Source organism: Ostrinia nubilalis, chromosome 3, assembly GCF_963855985.1.
Source record: "Ostrinia nubilalis chromosome 3, ilOstNubi1.1, whole genome shotgun sequence".
NCBI classification, from domain to species: domain Eukaryota; kingdom Metazoa; phylum Arthropoda; class Insecta; order Lepidoptera; family Crambidae; genus Ostrinia; species Ostrinia nubilalis.
Window position 1 is genome coordinate 4,421,560 of NC_087090.1, and position 21,983 is coordinate 4,443,542.

Below are 21,983 nucleotides of genomic sequence, written 5' to 3' on the forward strand. Positions count from 1 at the left end.
TTTTGCCGTTTTGCTGTGTAGACTTTAAGGTCTGAAGTATTTCTTTGAATTGAAATGAATTATCGTAACTAACTACTATCTGTGTATCCATCTTTAAAAAATTAAATGGTAGTTTCAGCAAATTCACCTGAGGAAGATAAAATATAAAAAGGCTACCTTTTAAAAGATAATTCAACCTATGACCACTATTACCTGCCTGCCGCTAGACAGTGACAAATGCCGCGAGCGCAGCTGGCGAATTTTACGTGCTATAATACCTATGGATACTGGATAATCACAAAAGCCTTACCTATATAAAGTGTGCTTTAAGAGGGAAAGATAGATTTCTTCTTTCATGTAGGTAATTTATCATTTTCTACTGTTCTGTATATGTTTTTCTGTCACGGTCAGAATAACAATGGCTTGGAATATTCTCTTTACTCCAGAAGTGACATCTATGTATATTTTATCATTACAAAAAAATATTGATATCTTAAATAATAAGTTTTAGGTAAAATAAAATAATCACATTTTATCCAATTAAATAGATTATTTACATATTATACTTCGTATCTCTCCCGAAGATGATTACGTTTTACATGCAGCAGTACCTGGGATGATGCCGTCCTTATCACACTTTTAGAGAATATTTATTTAAAAATATAAGTTTTAAATATAATAAAGTACGTGTTTTGACTCCTCAGCACCGTAGTACATTCCGCGGTCCGCCATAGTTCTTGTCATTACTTGTGTTGGTGTTCGTCCGACTCACACGTACTTTTTCAAGAAAAATAACTTAGCGTGAAAATGGGTAAAAGGAAACGATCAAGTAATGGTGATAATAGTGATATGGTGAAAAGTTTGTTAAGAAACGTCGTATGTTCATAGACAACGACAAATTATAGTTTTATCTGATGATGATGAATCAGAAAAAACATCGTTGTCTCCATCGTGCAGTCACTGCATATTTGCAGACATACATACATACACATACATATTTATAACATTCTGGTAAGTTGTGAATCGTGTATTTTGAAATTGTTATGAAATAATGTGAATAATTTCTATTTTTTGTATTAAAAATGGATATTTTTAACTACCCTCCGTGGTAATACTTTGTGTCCCGACTTAATCGTGTGTGGATACTAAACTACACGTATAAAAATCGTGTTATATAAACATAAACATCCCGACGTAAATCGTGTGTGGATGCTTTATTGCTTATCCCGGCGTATATCGTGTATGGATACTAAACTACACGTACAAAAATCGTGTTATACAAAATACATAAACATCCCGACGTAAATCGTGTGTGGATGATTTATTGCTTATCCCGGCGTATATCGTGTGTGGATACTAAACTACACGTACAAAAATCGTGTTATACAAAATACATAAACATCCCGACGTAAATCGTGTGTGGATACTAAACTACACGTACAAAAATCGTGTTATACAAAATACATAAACATACCGACGTAAATCGTGTGGATACTAAACTGCACGCACAAAAATCGTGTTATACAAAATACATAAACATCCCGACGTATATCGTGTGTGGATAAGACACTTTTAAACTGATTGCATTTTGCTTTGATTATTTTCCTAACGTATTATCTTATAACGTGGGTAGACGTATCAACACGTCGTAAAATAGTAATAACATAATTATAAATATAATAATATACAATCTACATGGGGTATTTATAATTTGTTACCCTATCAAATACAAAAATCTTTATTGTGAAGTATCACTAATAGAGCATACAATAATTACCTATATCAGACGAAAATACCGGGTATTTTTCAAGTCAAAGCCTTTCAAAGACTTTCACAAGGATCTAGCAACAGGTTGGAAAATATTGATTAATGGATTTCCTACCTACAAATAAAAAAGACTTGATGAAACATTATTTACTTGCTAAAAATTGCGCATAATAATTACTTCAACAAAGGCAGCAATACAACTGAACATCTGATTCTGCTTCTGTTTGCTGTACGCATCCTTATTGCAACTGATTTCACCGAGCCTTCAATATGATTTGATGAGCTATGTCACAAATGGAATAATATTCAGTAAGGAATTATGAAAACCTTGAGCGATGCTGGCGGTTACTTTGTGACACTCAAGAGATATCGTGAAAGAAATCAAAACGAATCTCTTGTTTGGGTCAGATTTATCAGACCACTCGAAATCATCTATGACTGATATAATTCAGTAATACCAGCCCAGCACGTCTACAACTCATCAGACTTTAAACGCAAGGGGGGCATTGTGAGCGAGCGGCAGCCGCTGAGCAGCGAGTGAACCCCGGCCAGCCCAGCAGCCGCCGGCTCCGCCGCCGCCGCCTGCGCCGCGGGGCCGTCTCCGGTTAACCCGAGACCCAACTATCATCAACCGAATCGGAGATGATAATTTTCTTCAGCAGATAGGCACCAAGATGCTAGTAGCTGGTAGACTTAAATACTACTAAAATAAATGGCTTACCTAACATAACAAAATTAAATGATACTACTATTTTGTCCTGGATCAGGGTTATAAATTTCGATTTTATACTTAACCATGCCAAGTTGGAGTACCCCAATGTAGGTCACATATTACACTTGAGGGGAGTAGTAGGTATATTCGACAACTGTACAAAAGCCAAGTTGTAGACATAGATTTATTCTAAATTTAAAGGAATTAAAAAAATTAATTAATAATATTAACTATTTTAAAATACAATACTACCACTGACTTTACATTATTAATTAGATAACAATATATTTTATTATGTGAAAACCTTAGATTTGAAAGACTCCTATCTTTTATTACCAATTGCTGAAAATGGATGAATTTGACTTCGTTTGTCATGGAACTCCAAGCACTTTAATATTCAGTTGTTTGAATTTCTTCGTGATCGATCGTTTTTGTCTTACATCCGCACGGTGCCTTTTGTCTTTATAAAATTATTAAAACCAGTTTTACACTTTTTGCAATCACTCGGCCATCTATCTGTACCAATACCTGTACCAATTTGTATGTATTGGAACGGTCAGAATGCTGGAATAATATTCAAACAACGGGAGATTTATAAGAGCAACTAGGGTAGGAGGACAAAAGAATTTTTATCCAATCAAAATAATATTGTTACCTACATTTATAAAATTTACATTTTTAATACGATAGAAATGAATTTAACTTAACAAAAGTGCAAGACACTAGTAATGCTAAAAACTACAAAAAATATCATTCGAGTAATTTGCTTCATTCTTGGGGTTATTGACCTCAGCGTGCCCCGCCGTTAAAATTACGGCTGGATGTACACGAAGTTACCGGGAAAAACATCTTGGCACTCAATTACTCAAATAACTACAATAAACATTATAATGCATCTGCCAAGTATTTAAAACATAATTTAGCATAGTGGAGACTGGAGAGATTACATTGACACAGCACATCATGTACCGTGCAACCAAATGATTTGTTTCGATGCCTCAACCACTGGTCAACCTCAACCGCAATCGCGCAACGTGTAACAGCCATTGGAAATTTTTCCCAGTTACAGTTCCTTTTACATTTAAATACCCTGGAATTGCTCGCTGCACTCTATGATCTTGAAACATTTGCATCTCACCTACTTATTAAGAATAGACAATGCAACGGTTATTGCATACAGCACACAAATTTAAATAATATTGCTCGAAAGTTACGAGTATGGAATTGGTGTGGTTGGGTGTGAAAACGTGGTCACAGATTTCGAATCTCGTCAATCAAATATAGACACGTACTATGAATTTAGCAGACTACGCATTTACAGAAATTACATTACCTTTTGGTATTCCAGAATTCGTCTTATTTGCAAGTACATTTACTATTCAAAATCCCCAATGTTCTACGAATGCATCTTGGGAGTTAGACCCTATTTCCGAAGTTATTGATACTTTCACATTTAATGTAACTCTCTAAAGTTTTATACAAAAAAAAAAAAAAAAAAAAAAAAAAAAAAAAAAAAAAAAAAAAAAAAAAAAAAACATTCTGACCTACTACCGTGGTACCTATTGTGGTCAAAACTCCTCGTTTCAAAAGTCATACGTTTTGAACCTAAGAAAATTCTGTTGGGTTCTCTCTAATTCTCTGGATATGTTAATGACATCTTTCTCACATAGTACATACTAATATTATACAATATACTTAGTCTAAAACCATTGTTGTAATTCAAATTCAGCTCATTTATTGGAATACTCAACGGACAAATTCAATTATTCTGGTGTTAGTTACAGTACAGTACTTTCAATGGTTACCGTTTGACTTTATCTATACTGTTATATCAGGATATTACTACTAATGACTGTATCAAAAGTTTTCTCAAAAGCGTGTTTCGCCTCAGACCGCCTAAATATGACACTACTTGGTATTAAATTATCATTTCCCTAAAAAAAAAAAAAAAAAAAAAAAAAAAAACAGTTAAGTGTATACCTCTTCTAGTTCTGGTTTCTGCACAGATAATGAATACTCCGAGTTTATCTAATAATATTACTAATAATATTTTATTGTATCCAGACTAAATATAAATTAAAGTAGGTAGATGAAATTGATGAAAACATTAAAACCGGACTCGATTAATTTTAACAACCATTTATTATTGTACCTATATATTATTACCGTACATTATGGAAAACCTTGTACTATGCCCAGTATTGCCCAGCCTCAACACTTAAATCTTACATTGACAGGACTATTGGTATACGCACAGATGATAATCTTTTTGTCAGTTACCAAAAACCACTTAAAAAGTGGTAACTCAGTGGAACTTCAAATTTGATAATATCGATTTTTATAGCACTCATAATACCCGCCATTCGGGCTTCGTCTGCGTCCACCGGACTGGCGTTAATTTAATAATAATAATAAATAATTTAAAATTTGTAAGTCATTCGTAAGGCTTGCAAGCTAGTGGACCTAATCTTGTCAAGTAGGCATTTCTTAAATATTAGACTAGAAACTTACTTAATTTAACTTTTTGTGTGATTGTGATTTTGTTAACTGTTCGTTTCAAAACCATCATTAATTATTACGAAAGTAAACAATGTTTTGTTTATATACTAAAATACCTTGAACAAGTTAATAGTTTCTACGGTTGTAATTTTTTCGATGCTCTAAACATCTGCATGTAAAACGTAATCATCTTCGGGAGAGATACGAAGTATAATTAAGAATCAAACGAACTTACCTGTGATGTTTGATATCTAATTATACGAGTGTCTTGACCGAAGATGATTACAGTCCCACCTCACCCGAGAATAATTACCCTTAACCGATCGAAAAAAATTGCTCTAAAATAATGACAAGAACTATGGCGGACCGCGGAATGTACTACGGTGCTGAGGAGTCAAAACACGTACTTTATTATATTTAAAACTTATATTTTTAAATAAATATTCTCTAAAAGTGTGATAAGGACGGCATCATCCCAGGTACTGCTGCATGTAAAACGTAATCATCTTCGGTCAAGACACTCGTATAATTAGATATCAAACATCACAGGTAAGTTCGTTTGATTCTTAATTATTCAGCCTGATTTCTTTATACTTGATGAGCTTACGTTAGAAAAGTATTGAGAAAAAATATTACTTACAACGTGTCACGGATCAACCGATCAACCTTTAAGTTTTTTTTTAATGTATATTGTTCTGTCGTCCTGTCTTTGTCTGTCTTCTAGCTTTTTATTTCTTCTTGTACATAAGTCCTTTTTAATATGATTTTTTCTTTAACCGTCAATGAGCCTGAGTATACTCCCTATCTATTTGATATAGGTAGGCGTAATCTAACTTGGGGGAGGCCTATGTTCAGCAGTGGACGTCCTGTGGGTGAAATGATGATGATGATGATGATGAATCTAACTTCAAGCTTTTATCTCATTTAATTTATAAATATTACTAAAATATACATAAGTTTAGTATTAAAGTCTGCATATTGCCACTCTACCTCGCAGAGGACAATGACAAATACTGCAGACCCATCTGGCCACTACTGTCTCGGGCAAAAAACTATGTACCAATTCGTGGATTTAGACCTCATTAAATAACAAGGCAGTAAGATAACGAACATTATGATGTCCCCAGTTTCATGCGTTTTAGCAGACTTGTCTATGGGAAATGTGAGACAGCAGGTATTAAAGACTCTTGAAACTATCTAAACCGGCATAAGGCACTCATTATGTTCACTGATAAAGTATGCGAGACTAATTAAGAATATTAGAGATTGGAGTTCAAAAATACCTAATTGGCACCTACTCAATTAATAATTAGGATGTTCATCATCATTAATTAAAAAATCTTGTTTCAAAATGTATTTTAACATAAAATATCGTCACTATGCCTACAGAAAGACTTTCTAAGTAATTTTTTGAGGGAAACTGTTTCATAAATAAAAGTTCTCAATAACGTTTTGTTTAATTTTCATTTAATCCATAAAACTTAATTTAAGTACTTACTTATAATAATGATGTTTGCAAATTACCTCCTATCTAAAAAAATATAAAATAATATTTGCATAGTAAAGTGTTATTTTTGACAATATTCATATTCTAAATATAAACTCGGAACAATGGCTTTTGTTCAACATAAGTTGCATAAATTATTGTTTATAAATTAACATATTTGACTTAATATTTTGTTAGTCAGGAGGGAATCATAAATCTCAAATTAAAATCAACAATGTTTGGCATACCACTTTCCACGTTTCAAAATATCTTAAGACCAACGATTACTAACAATAATTCAAACAGTTAATAAATATAATCATAATATCTACCTACTTTTGATTTACTAAAATAAGAGATCAAAAATTAACTCAGGTAACGACAAATATTCCACACTTTTGGATACGATTTATGTTTCGTCATTGTTATAATTTTATATACCAACATTTCCATTCCTAACCATGTAAAAATATTATTTTTTATAAAAACTTTAGACACCCTTAGTAGTAATATTATTCAAAGAAAAAAAAACCTGATTATAATAAGTATGTTACGCAAAAACGAGTATAGTCTAAAGAACATCAGATTATTTATTATACATTTTTGTTACAGAGTATAGCACCTAAATATTTCAATTGCGTAAGAAGCTTGATGTGACAAATTAATTACATTGAAATTCTTAAAATTCTATTTACCAATTCCTTTTTATTAAGATAAATATCTTGAATGAAAATATATTTTCAATGACAAATTATTCGAAGAACGACTATCAAAATACACAATTTTTAAGTGATTGTGCTGTAGAGTCCTATGTGCTCTGGACTTTACCACAGTAATTACAGTTGACTTTAAAATAAACTGATACACATCAACAATTTAAATAAAATTTCGTCGCTCGTATACTCTAGCTTGAATTCGTAACTGTTTATAAGAATAAACCTTTCCCTTCTAATATCACCAATCACCATTACCATATCACAATAAGACAAAGTATGTACCATGGGAGGGAATTATAAAAATAATGTAACATTGACACTATTAATAGATACATCTACCATCAACAAACCAACCCACTATTGTTTACATTTTTAAGGGAAGAATGCAATCTTAAATTTCGTACTTAGTCGTTGGTTTATGAATTAAAGGGTATCACTAGAAACTCTACAGGAAAAAGAGCATAATTCTCTAACGGACATTTAAGCTGCATATCACACGTCCATCGCAAAACCATGATCGCTAAATTGTTTTCATTTACATCTCTGTGTTTGTTTCGTCATTCCGTGATGCTAATGAGAATCAATAGCAATAAAAGATGTACGTATGCATTAGTTCACAGCATCAATCGATTGACGCACTTTTTATGAGCTGTCAAATTGCGTCATAGATTTTGTATAGTAATGACGTCATTGTTTCACCAAACGTGTACTGTCAGAAACCTATTATGTACATGATTCAGTGAAGAAAGATAGAATGCTGGCACAGCTTCTTCTGAAAAACTAAATTAATTGCACTTTAAACACCCCGGTTATGAATTAACCGCTAAAAACTAGGTATTGCTAAGTCACAACACTTCAACTGCTGGAACAGAGTAGTACTTGACACCACTAATCGACTGACATACTTTAACTTAAAAAGCTCGTAAAACGCTAGGTCTCAACAGGTTTTCGTTGAAGTAGAGTTTCGATTTATTGAAAACTAATATTGCTTACTTCATTGAAAATAAATCAGTTTAAGTAAAATTAAATAACTCGTGTTCTTTTTTAAAAATAACTTTAAATGAAGCAATAGGTATCAAACGGAAAATTTTAGTTCCTAAAAGCAAAAACCTGAATAATTTAAATATTACCTACTACAGCTGAAACAAGTTACTATTTGTCAAGGTTTATCCAAAGACAAATTCGGCCTTGCGCAAGTAGAGTCAAAGTATTATTTTCTTGTTTCTAACCCATTAAAATAGCACTGTAATATTGTTGTAAAATGTTAATTTTCATAGTAACTTGGTTATTTAAATATTTGACTAATTATAAAAAGCTAATGTGTGCCCAAAAATCTTAGTATTGCGCTTGCAAAATGTGACAATATATTCGTAACATGTATAATACCACAAAATAAATTGCAACTAGGATACCTACTATAAATTTGTGCTACGTATCAGTGTCCTACAATTATCACCGTTTTGTTTTATAGCATTACCTCAATAATGATATGCTCAATAAAATATACGCCTTCTCTTTATCACAGCCCTCGATTCAACAAGTCACTTTACCATTAAACAACAGAATTTAGACTATAAATAGATGATAACTATGTATCAGCAATTGGTAGCTAAGTAAGTACGTAGTGTATACAAATTAATCGCATTTAAATAAAACCGAATAAAAACATTTAAAGTAACAACGAATTTGAGCTTTGCTCTACCATAAATACAGTTACAAATATCTTTTGAATATATTATTAAGTTACAATATTTTGAAAATCTTATTTTTCTATCTTAATAGTAAATACCAATCCACTAGTGTTGTTTAATATTGTTTGTCTGTGAGTCTCTTAGATATCCTCGTAAGGCATGAATACATTGGCTACAGTAAAGTTATTCAGTCTCCCGTTTGACGTTACTAGCGGCGAAGTCAGTCAGAAACACTAATAGATTGGCCCCAAGCGACGCGAGGCTCTCTCGGCCCCGTACTTGACCTGGCGCCCTCCGAGTCGTTACGTCGGGCATCATGAGAACTGAACCATGAAGTGATAAAATTGATCAAAGTTCACCGGTTCCAACTCCGAGTCCTTGTCTGGCTTGTCCAGAAGTTCGGGGTTTCTCTTTAAGAAGTTCCTTACCCAGTCCTCGCCGGCCATTCTGCTGTTGACGTCGAAGGGATGGTTCAGTTGGTTGTCCTCGGCGTACTGGAAGGCTAGTTCCCTGATGTCGCGTCTGGAGACGCCCATGAAGTATTTCTCCATGCTTTTTATGTATCCGACTAGGTCTTTCTCCTGGCTGTCTGTGAAGACGCGCCTGTAGTGGCCCATGAGGGGCTTGGGGTCGTCGGGCTGCTGGTAGCGCACCTTGCTGGCGCGGCGCTGCAGCGTGGAGCGCGGGATGTGGAAGGTCCTGGCGGCGAGCTTGTAGCCCATCTTGCCGGAGACCACGGCAGCGACGGCTTTCGCCATGTCTTCTTCGCTCCAGGATTGACGGCCGCTCATCCTTTCGTATCTGCGAACCATTTTGTCTGAAAACATAATAAAAAACTTATTATTGACTTGACTTTGACCTCCTATAGGATCTTTTTAGGTCAATGTCAGTTTGTAAACCTGACAAAACGAATTGACAAAACTTTGAGTTTATTTTTCTTATTTATAAACTTACACGCAACAGAAAAACTGGGTATTCTTTATGGGTTGAACCGATGTGTTTATTTGAATATGGTAAGTGAAGTAGCAGTTCGAATGTTCGGCGAAGGGTAACCGCAGCGCAACCTACCGGTTTGGTGGACCACGATCAATGCCGTCCCGAGGTGAAAAAACATGTCTAGAGACGCGCTAGAGGTTACTGCAATACTCCGGCTTTATAAATATTTAAAGCTATTTGTCGGTAATCTTCAACGTTCCTGTATTTACCGAGTTACTTTTCCTCTAAAGATCTCTACATTCGTCAATCAATAAATCGATTAGATTCAGAGATCTAGTGTTTATTGCTTTACATATTTTTCAAAAGTATATTGTAATTATTTAAAACTAAATTGTCTATTTATGAACGTGGAATAATGACTGATATTTTTCTTCACTATTATTACTCTTAAAAACCTAAATTCAAAAATGGTCATTGGAATGAAAAATATTGCAATATCTGCATGCATTGCAACGAATAGACATCACCTTAATCGAATTTAACTGGGTTAAAGATAATATTATAGCCAGAAGCCGTTGCACGAGTTCGGTGCGAGACCAAAAGTGGTCCAGGTTGAAACGTCACTTTCAATTTCATCTCTCTCGCGTCGCATGTCCCGTCTTGTTTTCACTTCGATATTTTCTCGACAAATGCGACATTTTTTATTGCTGGGTATATGTCGGGCATATTATGACGTGTTCAGTACACCGCAAAGCGGTTGATAGCGAACAACAGGCGATAAAATATGGCGTGTTTTTCCAACATGATATCTCGGGAAACGGCGCGAGGCCCCTGCAGCACAGTACTCGGCCGATCTCAGTTTCAGCGCAACATTAGATTACAGACTTTATCACAAGCGAAATAAGAGCCAGAACAATTGATTACTTTTTAGGTTATTGCCATTTGTTGCTCGTGCCTAGTAATGTGTAAAGAACGACACGTGTAGTTAGTGGATTGTGAAGTCCCTTGCACCGAACGGTACGCGTACATACAACAAAGATCTTTATAAAAATAGCACTGACTATTTTCGAAGCAGTGGGTTTCCTCAAAAGATAAGACAAAGCAAAATAACCTTTATATCATAGCCCGTAGACTCACGTAGAGTGCATTAATGAGTGTTCATTACCTTTGTGACACTTATCCGGTCTTGACCTTATTAACAAACAAATAATCTCATACAAGTTCCTTAATTGCCGTAATATTATGTTAATTACTCTTAGAGCGTTAATTGTTTTAATACGTCATAAAATTTTAACAATAACAAGTTAATAATTTATTGCGTATATTAAAATTAAATGATCACCCGTCCTTGAGTGACCGCGTCACATTTTTTATCAGTCAAAAAAGAATTAATGTCGTCAGCGGTCAGCTGTTTATGTTCGTTCTAAAGAGTGTCTATCAACAAGTCTTCATACTAAGATACGATGTATATTTGTTAATTTTATTCTCAGCGGTATACATGTCGGCCCTAGTTAACCCGAGCAAGTGGGCAGCTAAATACGGAGAAGCAATGGAACTCGATCATGACATTCGTGTCGCAACAGCGCCGCGACCGAGATATCGTGGTGCGAGCGCGAGTACGGCGTGAGTCGAGGTTACTCTGACGCGTGACTTGCAAGGTCCCGCTGCATTGCACGATGCGCCAAGGTTGCCTCGGAACAAGAAACGTAGGGCCTAGGGAGAGATCGGTCTAAAATTAGAAAACTGCTTGCGCTAGAAAACAGCAATGACGTCCGCAATCGGGAATCCCCCGGTGCGCGAAGTGAAATCTGCATCGTTCCCGCGGTGCATGCGCGCTGCAGTTAGACAATAGATGACGTGCGTCTGCGATGCGTGGGATAGATGGGGTGTACTTACGTGTCGCGGCTGGAGTCTGGCGGTGGCTGGTGAGGTCAGGCGAGTGGGCGGCGGTGGCCGGGTGCGGACTGCGGAGCCTCGGGGCCGGAGTGGCGGGCTGGTGGCGGCGGGTGCGGCGGAGCGGGCAGCGTGCGGCCGGGCGGACGGCGCGCGCGGCACTGCCGCGGGGCCCGTCTTGCCCCGCCGCCGGCCCTGGCGCGCTGACGTCAGCTGGCCCAGGGCCCGGCCGCGACGTCTATTCTTGTCACCGGCTAATTATCTAGATCCTTCCTTTGTCAGCTCGACTGCTGAGACCGAAAAGGCAATCTGGATAACTGAGCCGTATATAGAGTCGCCAATGCTGTTTACGTCACCCTTGTAGCTGCTGAGATATATGTTTTACCAACGCCCGAAGGTGGACGTGAGTCATTGTTTGTTTAAATTAATTAAATAATGTGATAATCGGTCCCAGTTGGGCTTTCTTTATTAGAAACAAATTGAACAGGCTCTTTGCATCGGGATCTCTACCCTCTGAAAACATCAATTAGAATCTTAAATGAATCATTTAATTCACCAGCACTCACGGCATATTGTGTGATTACAACGCGTTGTAATATTTATAATTATGTCAGTCAGTATTTAGAGCAGCTTACGTTCAGCGAGTGCATTGTCTTTGTTGCATTCATTCGCTTCTAATACCTAGGTAGTTTGTTATTGACATTGCTAATATTCTTAATTAACAAGCGAGTAATGCTCACTTGTTACTCTAAACTGTTATAGTTATTATTGTTTATGTCAGCATCCTTCGTCAAAGCAGTTAGTCCCTGGGCACATTAAAATATATTCCAAGATTTCGCAAATTAAAATATTGAGTCAACAATAAAATTGGAATGACTCATTCAATGCACACAAAGGTATACTCTATCATATTGTTTTGATCTAACGACACATTCATTAGGTAATAGCATATGTAATGTACCTACTTTATATCATAACCATAGTACCTACTCTGGCTGAGATTCCCCTCATGGTAACAATAATGTTTGGGGGTTAGTCACCATTAGTCATGATCGGTTTTTTAATCAACCTGATTTGATATGAATGAGACAAAATTAAATATGATTATTGATCATGAATAAATTGTGGTCAGAATAGTTATGATAATAATAAGTACCTATATTCAGAGCATGCTTATCTTGTGGTATTTTAGTGTGAGTAATTTTAAATTTATCCTACCCAAGGCAATGGGAATAAGTAAATGATTCTTCAAATACGATGCGCATTTATTTGTATTCCTTTGTTGTTAAATCGTACTGATACGTTATCGACACAATTTGTCAATCTTTAGCAGAGCGATGACAAGATAAGACATCAATGGTTATATTACAATCACAATATAAAAAATTAAAGGTCAAAAGTCTTAATGTCCACAGAACTTTTCTGATCGCAATGGGTTCCATTTCGATTCCCAATGGGGTCAAATATGAATTCTCTACATTGACTTACGGTTAATTAATGTACATAGTAGACCTATACTATAATGAATGGTTATTCATTAAAGCATATTTCATTAAATGATTATTATTTTAATTCATCATTACAGCCGAGAAAATCTTTTAAGCTGTCAGCACCTTTCAAAGCGATTTAACGCGTTAATTGCCGAGTGGCATTGTTAATGACGATGCTTGTTAACGATAACTCATGTGGCATTAAAGGAATTAAGCGGTTGTTAAATTAAGTTTTATTAGGAACAATAAGTAGTATTAGAGAGTTACATTGCAACCCCCCATTTTGTTTTTAATCACAATAGTTGTTAAATCCATTTTAGGTAACATAGCAGCCAACTTTTTATTTTATACATACCTACTGTCTTCACGCAGGCTTCATAAATAAAACAATTGAATGTCGTATTTTGTGTTACATTAAGCATTTCAAGAACCAATAAAGAACAGTCATTAACTCACACTAAATACAAAAGGTAGGCACAATCAGCGAGTAGTGATAACAGTTGTCACAATTCGAATTAAATACGTCAGTAATAGGAAAGCCACAACGTCTGTTTTCCCTATCCATATCCTTATTTTCTTCCTCGTATTAAATGCGTGTACATTATTCTAACGATAAGTCATCCAAAAGTTATGTTAGGATTTTGATAGCTCAGAAAACTTAATTAGAACCTTTTCATTTTACAATAAAACTGTAAGATGAAAAGTTACTGTAACATCAAGGAGACAAAGTTCAATTTTCTTCAGTTTCATAAGTGAAAATCTCTGTATATATCAATGTCTTTAGAATAAGTGACTATCTGGTATCACAATAAAATCACACACCCACGAAGCGGCTAGGTTATAGCCCTTTGTAATCTTATCGTACTAGACATAAAGGTCACATTCGAATGGCAAGGTGCAACGTATCTATTGGCAGAGGTGACCGGGCACGGCGAATAGATAGTAATGTACCCTTCGCTAGACAGCTGATAATGTGTCGCCCGAAAACACTGTTGAAATATATTTATTGCCATTCAATACTTTCAGGAGATTTCAGTGTAGGTACTTTTAGGTATATCAATCTAAAGGTACGTTTCTGTCACTCCATCAGGGTATAATAAACCCTGTGGCATCCATATAAAAATACTTCTTATAAAATCTCAATTTAGTAATTGTTATCGAGGAGTGATTCTAGTCAGTCTTATTAAGAATAACCTGCAAATGCAATAAATCTGCTTACGTATAAAAGTTACGCACAAAGTACACGTGTACATAGTATACTCGTACGTGTGTGTACTTATGTTTATCCATTCTTAGAATAACGGAAAAATATCAATCAGTCAAGGTTGAATTATTTTTGAATTAGCAAAAAAACAAGTTTCCATCTCTATGTTATTTAAAGATTCCAAAAGAGGAAACTGCGTTGTTCTATGACTCATGCGCAGGCGCACCAGCCTTAATTTTTAGCCCAATAATATCTCAATAATTTCTGATGGTTGGAAATAATTGATTTCTTTGATACACTGACAAGGAAAGGGGGTAATAAAAGACATTTTATTTTTTATTAATATAAAAATATGTACACAAAACGCTAAAATAACATTGTCTGATCTCACAGGTTAAGCGGAGAACCGGTGAAGTCACGGTCAACCTATTTTTACTTATTAAGAAACTTAGAACACTACTCACGAAACGTAGACTTTCGCAGGTTTTCAGAAAGGTGAACCTGTACCTGCTAGCTGGACAAAAAAACCTAATAAAATTAATGTATGATGTTGCCATCTGTGGAGATAAACATAATATTAGGTTACAGTGACCTGGAGCGAGATCAAGCGAGAAGCTCAAGACCGAACGAGATGGAGGACTGTTGTGGACGCCCTCTGCCCCATCTAGGGGACATAGGACCATAAGTCAAGTAAGTCAGGTTACAGTGATGATTACTGAAGTATTGGTATTGGGTAAATGGTTGTCGACCAACTTCAATGAACAGAACATGTAAGTAATTCACGTTTTATGATGCGAATGAAGCTTGCGGGAAGAGTGTAAAAAAATTGATAGGTATAGGTACGATTTTCTAGAGATACATGAACCAAATTCTACATGTGTAGACCCATGAAAAAAGGCAAGTTCCAAATTAAATTGCGACCTCAAAAAATATTTGACACCGCGACAATTTAATGCACAAGCGTCCTAAAACGAGCAACCGAGTTATGATGAGTCAATAAACAAATTGCTCGTTAGCAGCTATCAGGTTTATAAATGGTCAGCAAAACATGATTTTAAAAGTTATGCAATAAGTAATGCAATGGCATTGACAGGCAGTCCGCAGTTCCGCACGTTGAAATGAATTAGGTCATAAATAAATGATAAATCTTAGATGAATAAAATCTTTTATTTACTTATGCTTCTAAGATTGCAGTAAGTACTTTAAGAGCTTATAATGTACAGAAGACTAAAACTATTTCAGTTACACCTTGTGTATTTCTTTATTCGTACTTACTTGATATTTAATTATATTATATTTTCATGAATTTATTTTCAGAATTCCCTTACTCTACAAAATCGAGTGATCATCCCAATAGGTATATTGGGGCATTGGGGCAACTTTAATCATTTGTTTCATCAAGGAATGTAGGTAGGTATGCATAATTATTCAGAAATATTTTTAAACTAGGACTTATTCCGCAAAAGGTGTGTCTCAATGAATGTCAAATGGATTTGGTAACCAAAAAAGCACTTCTTGCGACACTCAAAGATAAATCTAAATTACAACATCACCCAATATCTATCAAAATCTCGACTGTTAAAAAAGATATATAAAAAGTTGAAGATTTTCATCGCCTGAATTCATGCGAGCTTAATTTTCACTTGAGAAAGTCTCATTTCTCAGTTTTATTGATGGTAAAGATATAATAAGATTTTAACGAAAAGGTAGTGCTGAAAATTCATTTTCACTCGTTAAACTTGGCCGATTTTCTTTTTCAAATTATGATAAGTGTACTCGTTCATTGTGCAACGGGTTTCTTTGTTCGTATCTTCATTGTTTTGATAATAATATATGTATAGAATCACTTTAATGGTCTTTATTGTGGCTTTTAGTGACATAATTAATTATAGGTACCGGAGCGTACGAGTATTATTTGGAAGTCTTAATTTTCATTTCATGACGAATGGACTGAAAAGTTTAAAACAATTTATAACGACTCAATAATTTAATTATTACATTACTACTGAATTTTCACAATATTGTATTTTTTTATTTCACTTCTTTCTTCAATTCAATTTGTGGTTGCAAACATTAAATGAAAACTACTCAATTACTCATGTAACTTGCTCATCATTATTAGATTTCGCACTGTACGCCGTTATCGTCGAGCGCTTCTTATCAGCGGTGTAGTGATAGCAGTTACAATCGCTGCTTCCTAATCTCTCCCTTTGTAGGGGCCAACTGTTACAATCTTCTGCCTACTGTATACTTTTATCCAAGAATAATATCAAATAATGCAAGTCCATAATCTATTTCAGTTAGGATATTTTAATAGTGACTGAGTTTCTTGCGCTGCTTCTTCTCAGCACTGGCCCATTTATTGTCCCGAAGCAGTGGTAGGGTTAATATTGGGACGTGTAAAAGCGCTTTTTTAAAGCCTATTTGCAAAAATAAATGAATTTTATGAATTTTAATTTTATTGACTCGATAGCGCAGCGGCTAAGTGAATTTTGATTATTTTTATTTATAGGATAAAAAGGTGTCTCGGAAAACCTAACTTTAAGATAGGTACTATTATCTAATATTTTAAAAATAAATAAATACAATTCCTCTAAGCTAGACGGTCGTGAGCTACTCGTACCTACGTTATGGGTAAAGTCAATTTAATACGAATTTACAGGAGCCAGCAAAATATTTCATTCAGTGGATCTACTCAATATGCAGGGTCACGATCCTGAATGATTTAAATATTTTGTATTTCCCAAGCTGGCGTCTGCTAATCCATCCTAAGGGGACCACCCTAACATAAATATTTGTATAGCTAAGTATTTTATTATAAGCTTATGAAAGTAAATGTGTTAGTATTTAGCATATTTTCGTTGTGAATCGTAAAAAAAAGGTGTATGGATATTGTAAGCAATGAAAAATTTGTGTAAGAACAAATTGAAAAGAAAAATGCAGTTAGGAAGACAATATTACACAAGAACTTAATATGAAATGAATACAATCAGAAACTTGTTCAAATTCATAATTTATCTGCTTACTCATCCTACAGAAAAATTCCTACTTTAACTGTAGAGACGTATGTGTGACATTGCTATGATGCTACCTATATTTATCGAGTACCTACTAACTAAAAAGTTTTCGTCTTCAATAATCTTCTTCGTCTTCAATCTTGATCTTCATAATCTTCTGCAATCTTCTTTTATCTTTTAGACCGTAGCATGAGTCCGCTCTTGGCATTCACCGCGTGCCTTATGATACTTAGAACTACATAAAGGCGCCGGCAGTGAACGCAAGGAGTAGGACTGCGTTCTTCTTTTGCCTTCTGATGACTTCGGTTTCTTCTTTTCTCTTCTTTTTTCATAGTTTTCTTTCTTCAACGCATCAAGTAATACAATTTTTCCTACCTGCTTTAAGCGTATAATTATAATTTTTCTAATGAAGGACTTTATAAAACGCCTTTAAGATCAAATCGGCAACCTGTTACTTAGCTACGTTAAAGCAGCCACGAAAACACACAGTAAGTACATAAGGTAAGTGCCCCCTACTTCGGTATATTAAGGCTCTTACGACTTTAACAATTTATTTAAAAATAACCAAGGATGATTTCAGTATGAAAGCTTTTGTATGCTAAAGTTTGGTCTTTTGACAGTAACTTAATACATAAATTATAGTTATATTGTTTAAACTTTTTTTAATATTAATTTTTCTGCGGACCTCTTGTTTGGATCCTGTTTCGTGATAAAATTTTGCTCTGTTTCTAAGTTCGTGAACTCATGTCCCCTATTTCGGGATAAAGTTTTACGCATCGAGTTAGGATATTTTAATAATGATTAAGTATTTAATAAATTTAAAAACGATAGTATAAATTTAGAATAAAAGAATTCTGTGAAATTGACGATATTACTTACCTGAAATATTCATGAGAAATAATGTGAGTCTGTCTAGCTAGGTAGGTACGTACCTTCGTATAAAGTTTTGATTTATTATTCTAACAATATGTGAAAATATTTATATAACCATCAGAAATGTAGGGGGGCCATACCCCCCCCCCTCCCCTTCGTACCCATAAAATTTAGATATTTTATTTCTAACGATATGTGAAAATATTCATACAAGTCTAAATTTAAAAAATGTGGGGGGGGGGGTCTAACCCCCCACCTCTGGAGCTGCTTCAAGTGAGGGTAGTCCCCCCCCCTGAAAATAACCCCATATACGCCAATGGCTCATAATAAAAATTAATTAATTTATTACTTAGGTAGGTAAGTATTAAAAACTAAAAAATATGTCGATTTCTTTGATGTTATTTGTGTCATACAAGTACCTAACACTATACATTTATATATCACGAACTTGGGAAAAAGTAACAATAATTACGGTACCTTGTTTCGTGATACTGATTATTCCAAATTCCCCAAGTAAAATTCATGGATTATTGTCAAATTGTGTCAATTAACTATTATCTATCCCATATAAAATACAAATAAACCAAGATAAATAAAACGAATCGAATTAAAACCAAAATTACGCTGGTAGTACTTATGCTAATTTATCTTAAAATTGGTCATTTATGTGAACTTCAAACTCGTGTCATATAAATTCTAGTGAACGAAACATATACCGAATTTAGATCATGAGAAACTTAAATAAATGTATTATTTATTTCATAACTTACATTTCAATTATCATAAATAATTATTTAAAAACCAAGCATCAAAATATTATCCATAATATCCTTGATTCGGTAGTATCACGAAACAGGGGACACCCGAAAAATAATATGTACGCTATTTCGTGAGTCAATTAATCGCAATTTTAAAGTAATACTACGTTTTCATATAACTTTTTTCTAAGCCAAATCAATTGTCAAGGAACACATGAAACCACTATTACAAGTTTTATGCAAATGGACGTTTCTTCGCCTTTTTATAAGCTTAAGAAGTTGGAGCGCTAACCTTACAGTGAGAGCAACATTTTCACGCCGCACGGCTGTTTTTGGCTCTCTGAGAGTTTGAAGCTTCGTATTGCTCTCATTTTTGGCGCCACAATGTTGGTACTTGGTTTTTTAGATAGCTTAAATAATAGAGTTTTTATAGTAATAAAGAATTTTTATAAATAATATTCCATTTGCTTATTATTTGAGCTAGAAAAAAAACTTACGAACTTACGTACTATCACGAACTAGTAGCCGTTTACCTTAGTGCAATATTTTCTTATTACATTAATGTCCCTTTTATAATTTTATTGATTAGAATTGCAAACATCGAAATATTAGAGAAAATAAATGAGAAAAAATTAGTTAAAATATCTAGCTATCAAACAAGTTTAAGTCTCTACCATCAAATCACACTTCGCCTCTACAGTACGCATAGGTACGCAATAAGTGTAAATCATTTTCAGACTATTGTCTACAAGAAAGTAGACAATAGTCTGAAAATGATTAAAAGTACTAACCTATGAGTAGATAATGTGTCACAATGAATGAAGTCTCTAGATGTGTAATTCCTTCTATAATTTTACGATCTAATTTTCACGGAAAATTTGCCCTTGACCCACGCAGACTGGGGCCATAAAAATTATTGCCCCATTCAAGGGCTCGTAAAAGGTTTCCCGGCGGTTGAATAATTTCCAAATTAATATGCACTGAGCAATATTTACTCTGCTGGGGAGAGAGATGAGGGGTCCCTTCATATCTTTTTGCCCTTCGTGAATTGTGAATCTGTGGGGTCTGCAATTGAATGAGTAGCTGTGAGTTATGGAGAATATTTCAGGAAACGACAGATTATTTTGCGAGGTATAATATACATTACGTTTTCGTTTATATGTCATATTTAGATGAACAGCTTGCTATGCGCACGCGCTCACACACATTTCTTACTGGATAATCTTGTGATATAACTATGCGATCAATATAGAAATCTCATTTAAAAATGATGTGGAATTGGCAGCGATTCCAAAAAAAACAATACGTATTAAAATTTAATAACGACTGATATGGTAATATATGCATTGCTCTACAATGTTACTAGGGGTTTGACAGATATTAATTATTTCAAAGGGGTGACGTACCCTGCTACTATAAAGGAATACTTAGTCGTGCTAGCTCACTTACCTGTAATGTAGGAGGGTGATGCCGGCGTGTTTCGAATACCTGGCCCGTAAATTACAATGTCTACCGCACACTATGTCGAAAATGTCCCTTTGCGGAATGTTCAGAGACATTATTCGCGTGTTGGTCTTCTTTGCACATAGTTTCAGTTTTTTTTTATAAGAAATTAAAACTTTTTCATAAAATTAAGCTCGTTTATGTCTTTTTTACTGTCACTCTATCACGATATTATACTTTTTTTTGGTCAAATTTTTATTAAATTCTTTGATACACTGGAAGCTTAAGATAGAAATTGTATAATTTTGAGCCTGGTATTTCACGTGCGTAAATAACCATGAAATCAATGAAAATCAAAGCTAAGTCTAATCACACATCACAAACTAACAAAAAAATCACAAATTATTTTTTTACGTTTTTTGTCAAATCACTCAAACTTTTCAATTTATAGCTCTACTAAAACCAAAATTTTTGGCTAATCACAAAACTGCAGCTAAACTTTCGACCAAACTTTGTACGAGCGCGGGGCAAAATGACGAGGGATGCGTGTGTCATAGGTCGGGCGCATTGTCCGCGCACAATGGGGCAGCTGCTGGCAGGGGTCGCTAGAAAATAGACCCGCGCACGATTTCGGTAACGATCACACTCGTTTTGGGTCGATAAAGTTGATTGAACTAGTTTGACGTAAGTGTAAGTTAATATTTTAAATCTTTTAGGTATAATTTTGAGAAAATGGAAATTGTTTAACTATGATAGTGATACTAATACATTGGTGCATTTCTTATACAGAAGTGTAAGGCCTGGCACATTTCGATTCATTTTGGATTTTTAAATTACAACAACCGATAAATTCGAATTGGAATTTTAAAATACCCGTGAAATAGAGTTAACAGCATTTGATGGAACAACCATAATTCGTTATAAATGACGCTAATGTGAATGGCCGACTGATGTTATCGCAACGATCGATATTCGATTCACGACTAGATCGCGATAACGAATGCACACGATGTTTGTATCAAATTGTGCTACACAATGAAAAACACGCATCACTTTTCTAAATTGCCACTAGTCGTAATACATGACAATTGTTACATTAAGTAAAATGAAACCCGGTTATGTATACTTAAATTATTGAACAACACTTTAGTTTTATTGCTTATAAATATGAAATATTTGGTGATTGATTAGTGACTTTTCGTTATCCGTGTCCAAAGCTTTGTTGTTGCTACGAAAGCTTTACGTGTTTTGAATAATTCATGAACACACTGTGTTCATTCATATTTGTTTTGAATGAGATCCAGATATTTTTTTCGTTAAATTTAATTTAGTTAAGTAATTAGTTGAACTCCGTAAGTCACTCTCCGGTCAATGCAAATCTTTGCCATGTATTTTTTAAGTTTTTAGTTTCTTAATTTAAATCACTCAAACTCAGACACCGCAAGTCATAGTCCGATCAATGCGTATGTGACGTGTATTTCAGGAGCTTAGGGGCTTTTATTGTTTATTATTTAAAGTT

At 34.7% G+C, this 21,983-nt stretch overlaps 1 protein-coding gene across 1 annotated transcript in view; it reads right to left on the reverse strand.

Moving 5' to 3' along the window:
* Positions 1-6,541: 6,541 nt before the first annotated feature.
* LOC135088136 (uncharacterized) overlaps positions 6,542-21,983 on the reverse strand; it is a 31,946-nt gene continuing 16,504 nt past the window's right edge. The window contains exons 2-3 of the mRNA XM_063983018.1: positions 11,683-11,917; positions 6,542-9,667 (exon numbers count right to left, since the gene is read on the reverse strand). Of these exons, the coding sequence (XP_063839088.1) occupies positions 9,165-9,667; positions 11,683-11,917 (738 nt within the window). The 3' untranslated portion in view covers positions 6,542-9,164. The remainder of the gene's footprint in view (positions 9,668-11,682; positions 11,918-21,983) is intronic.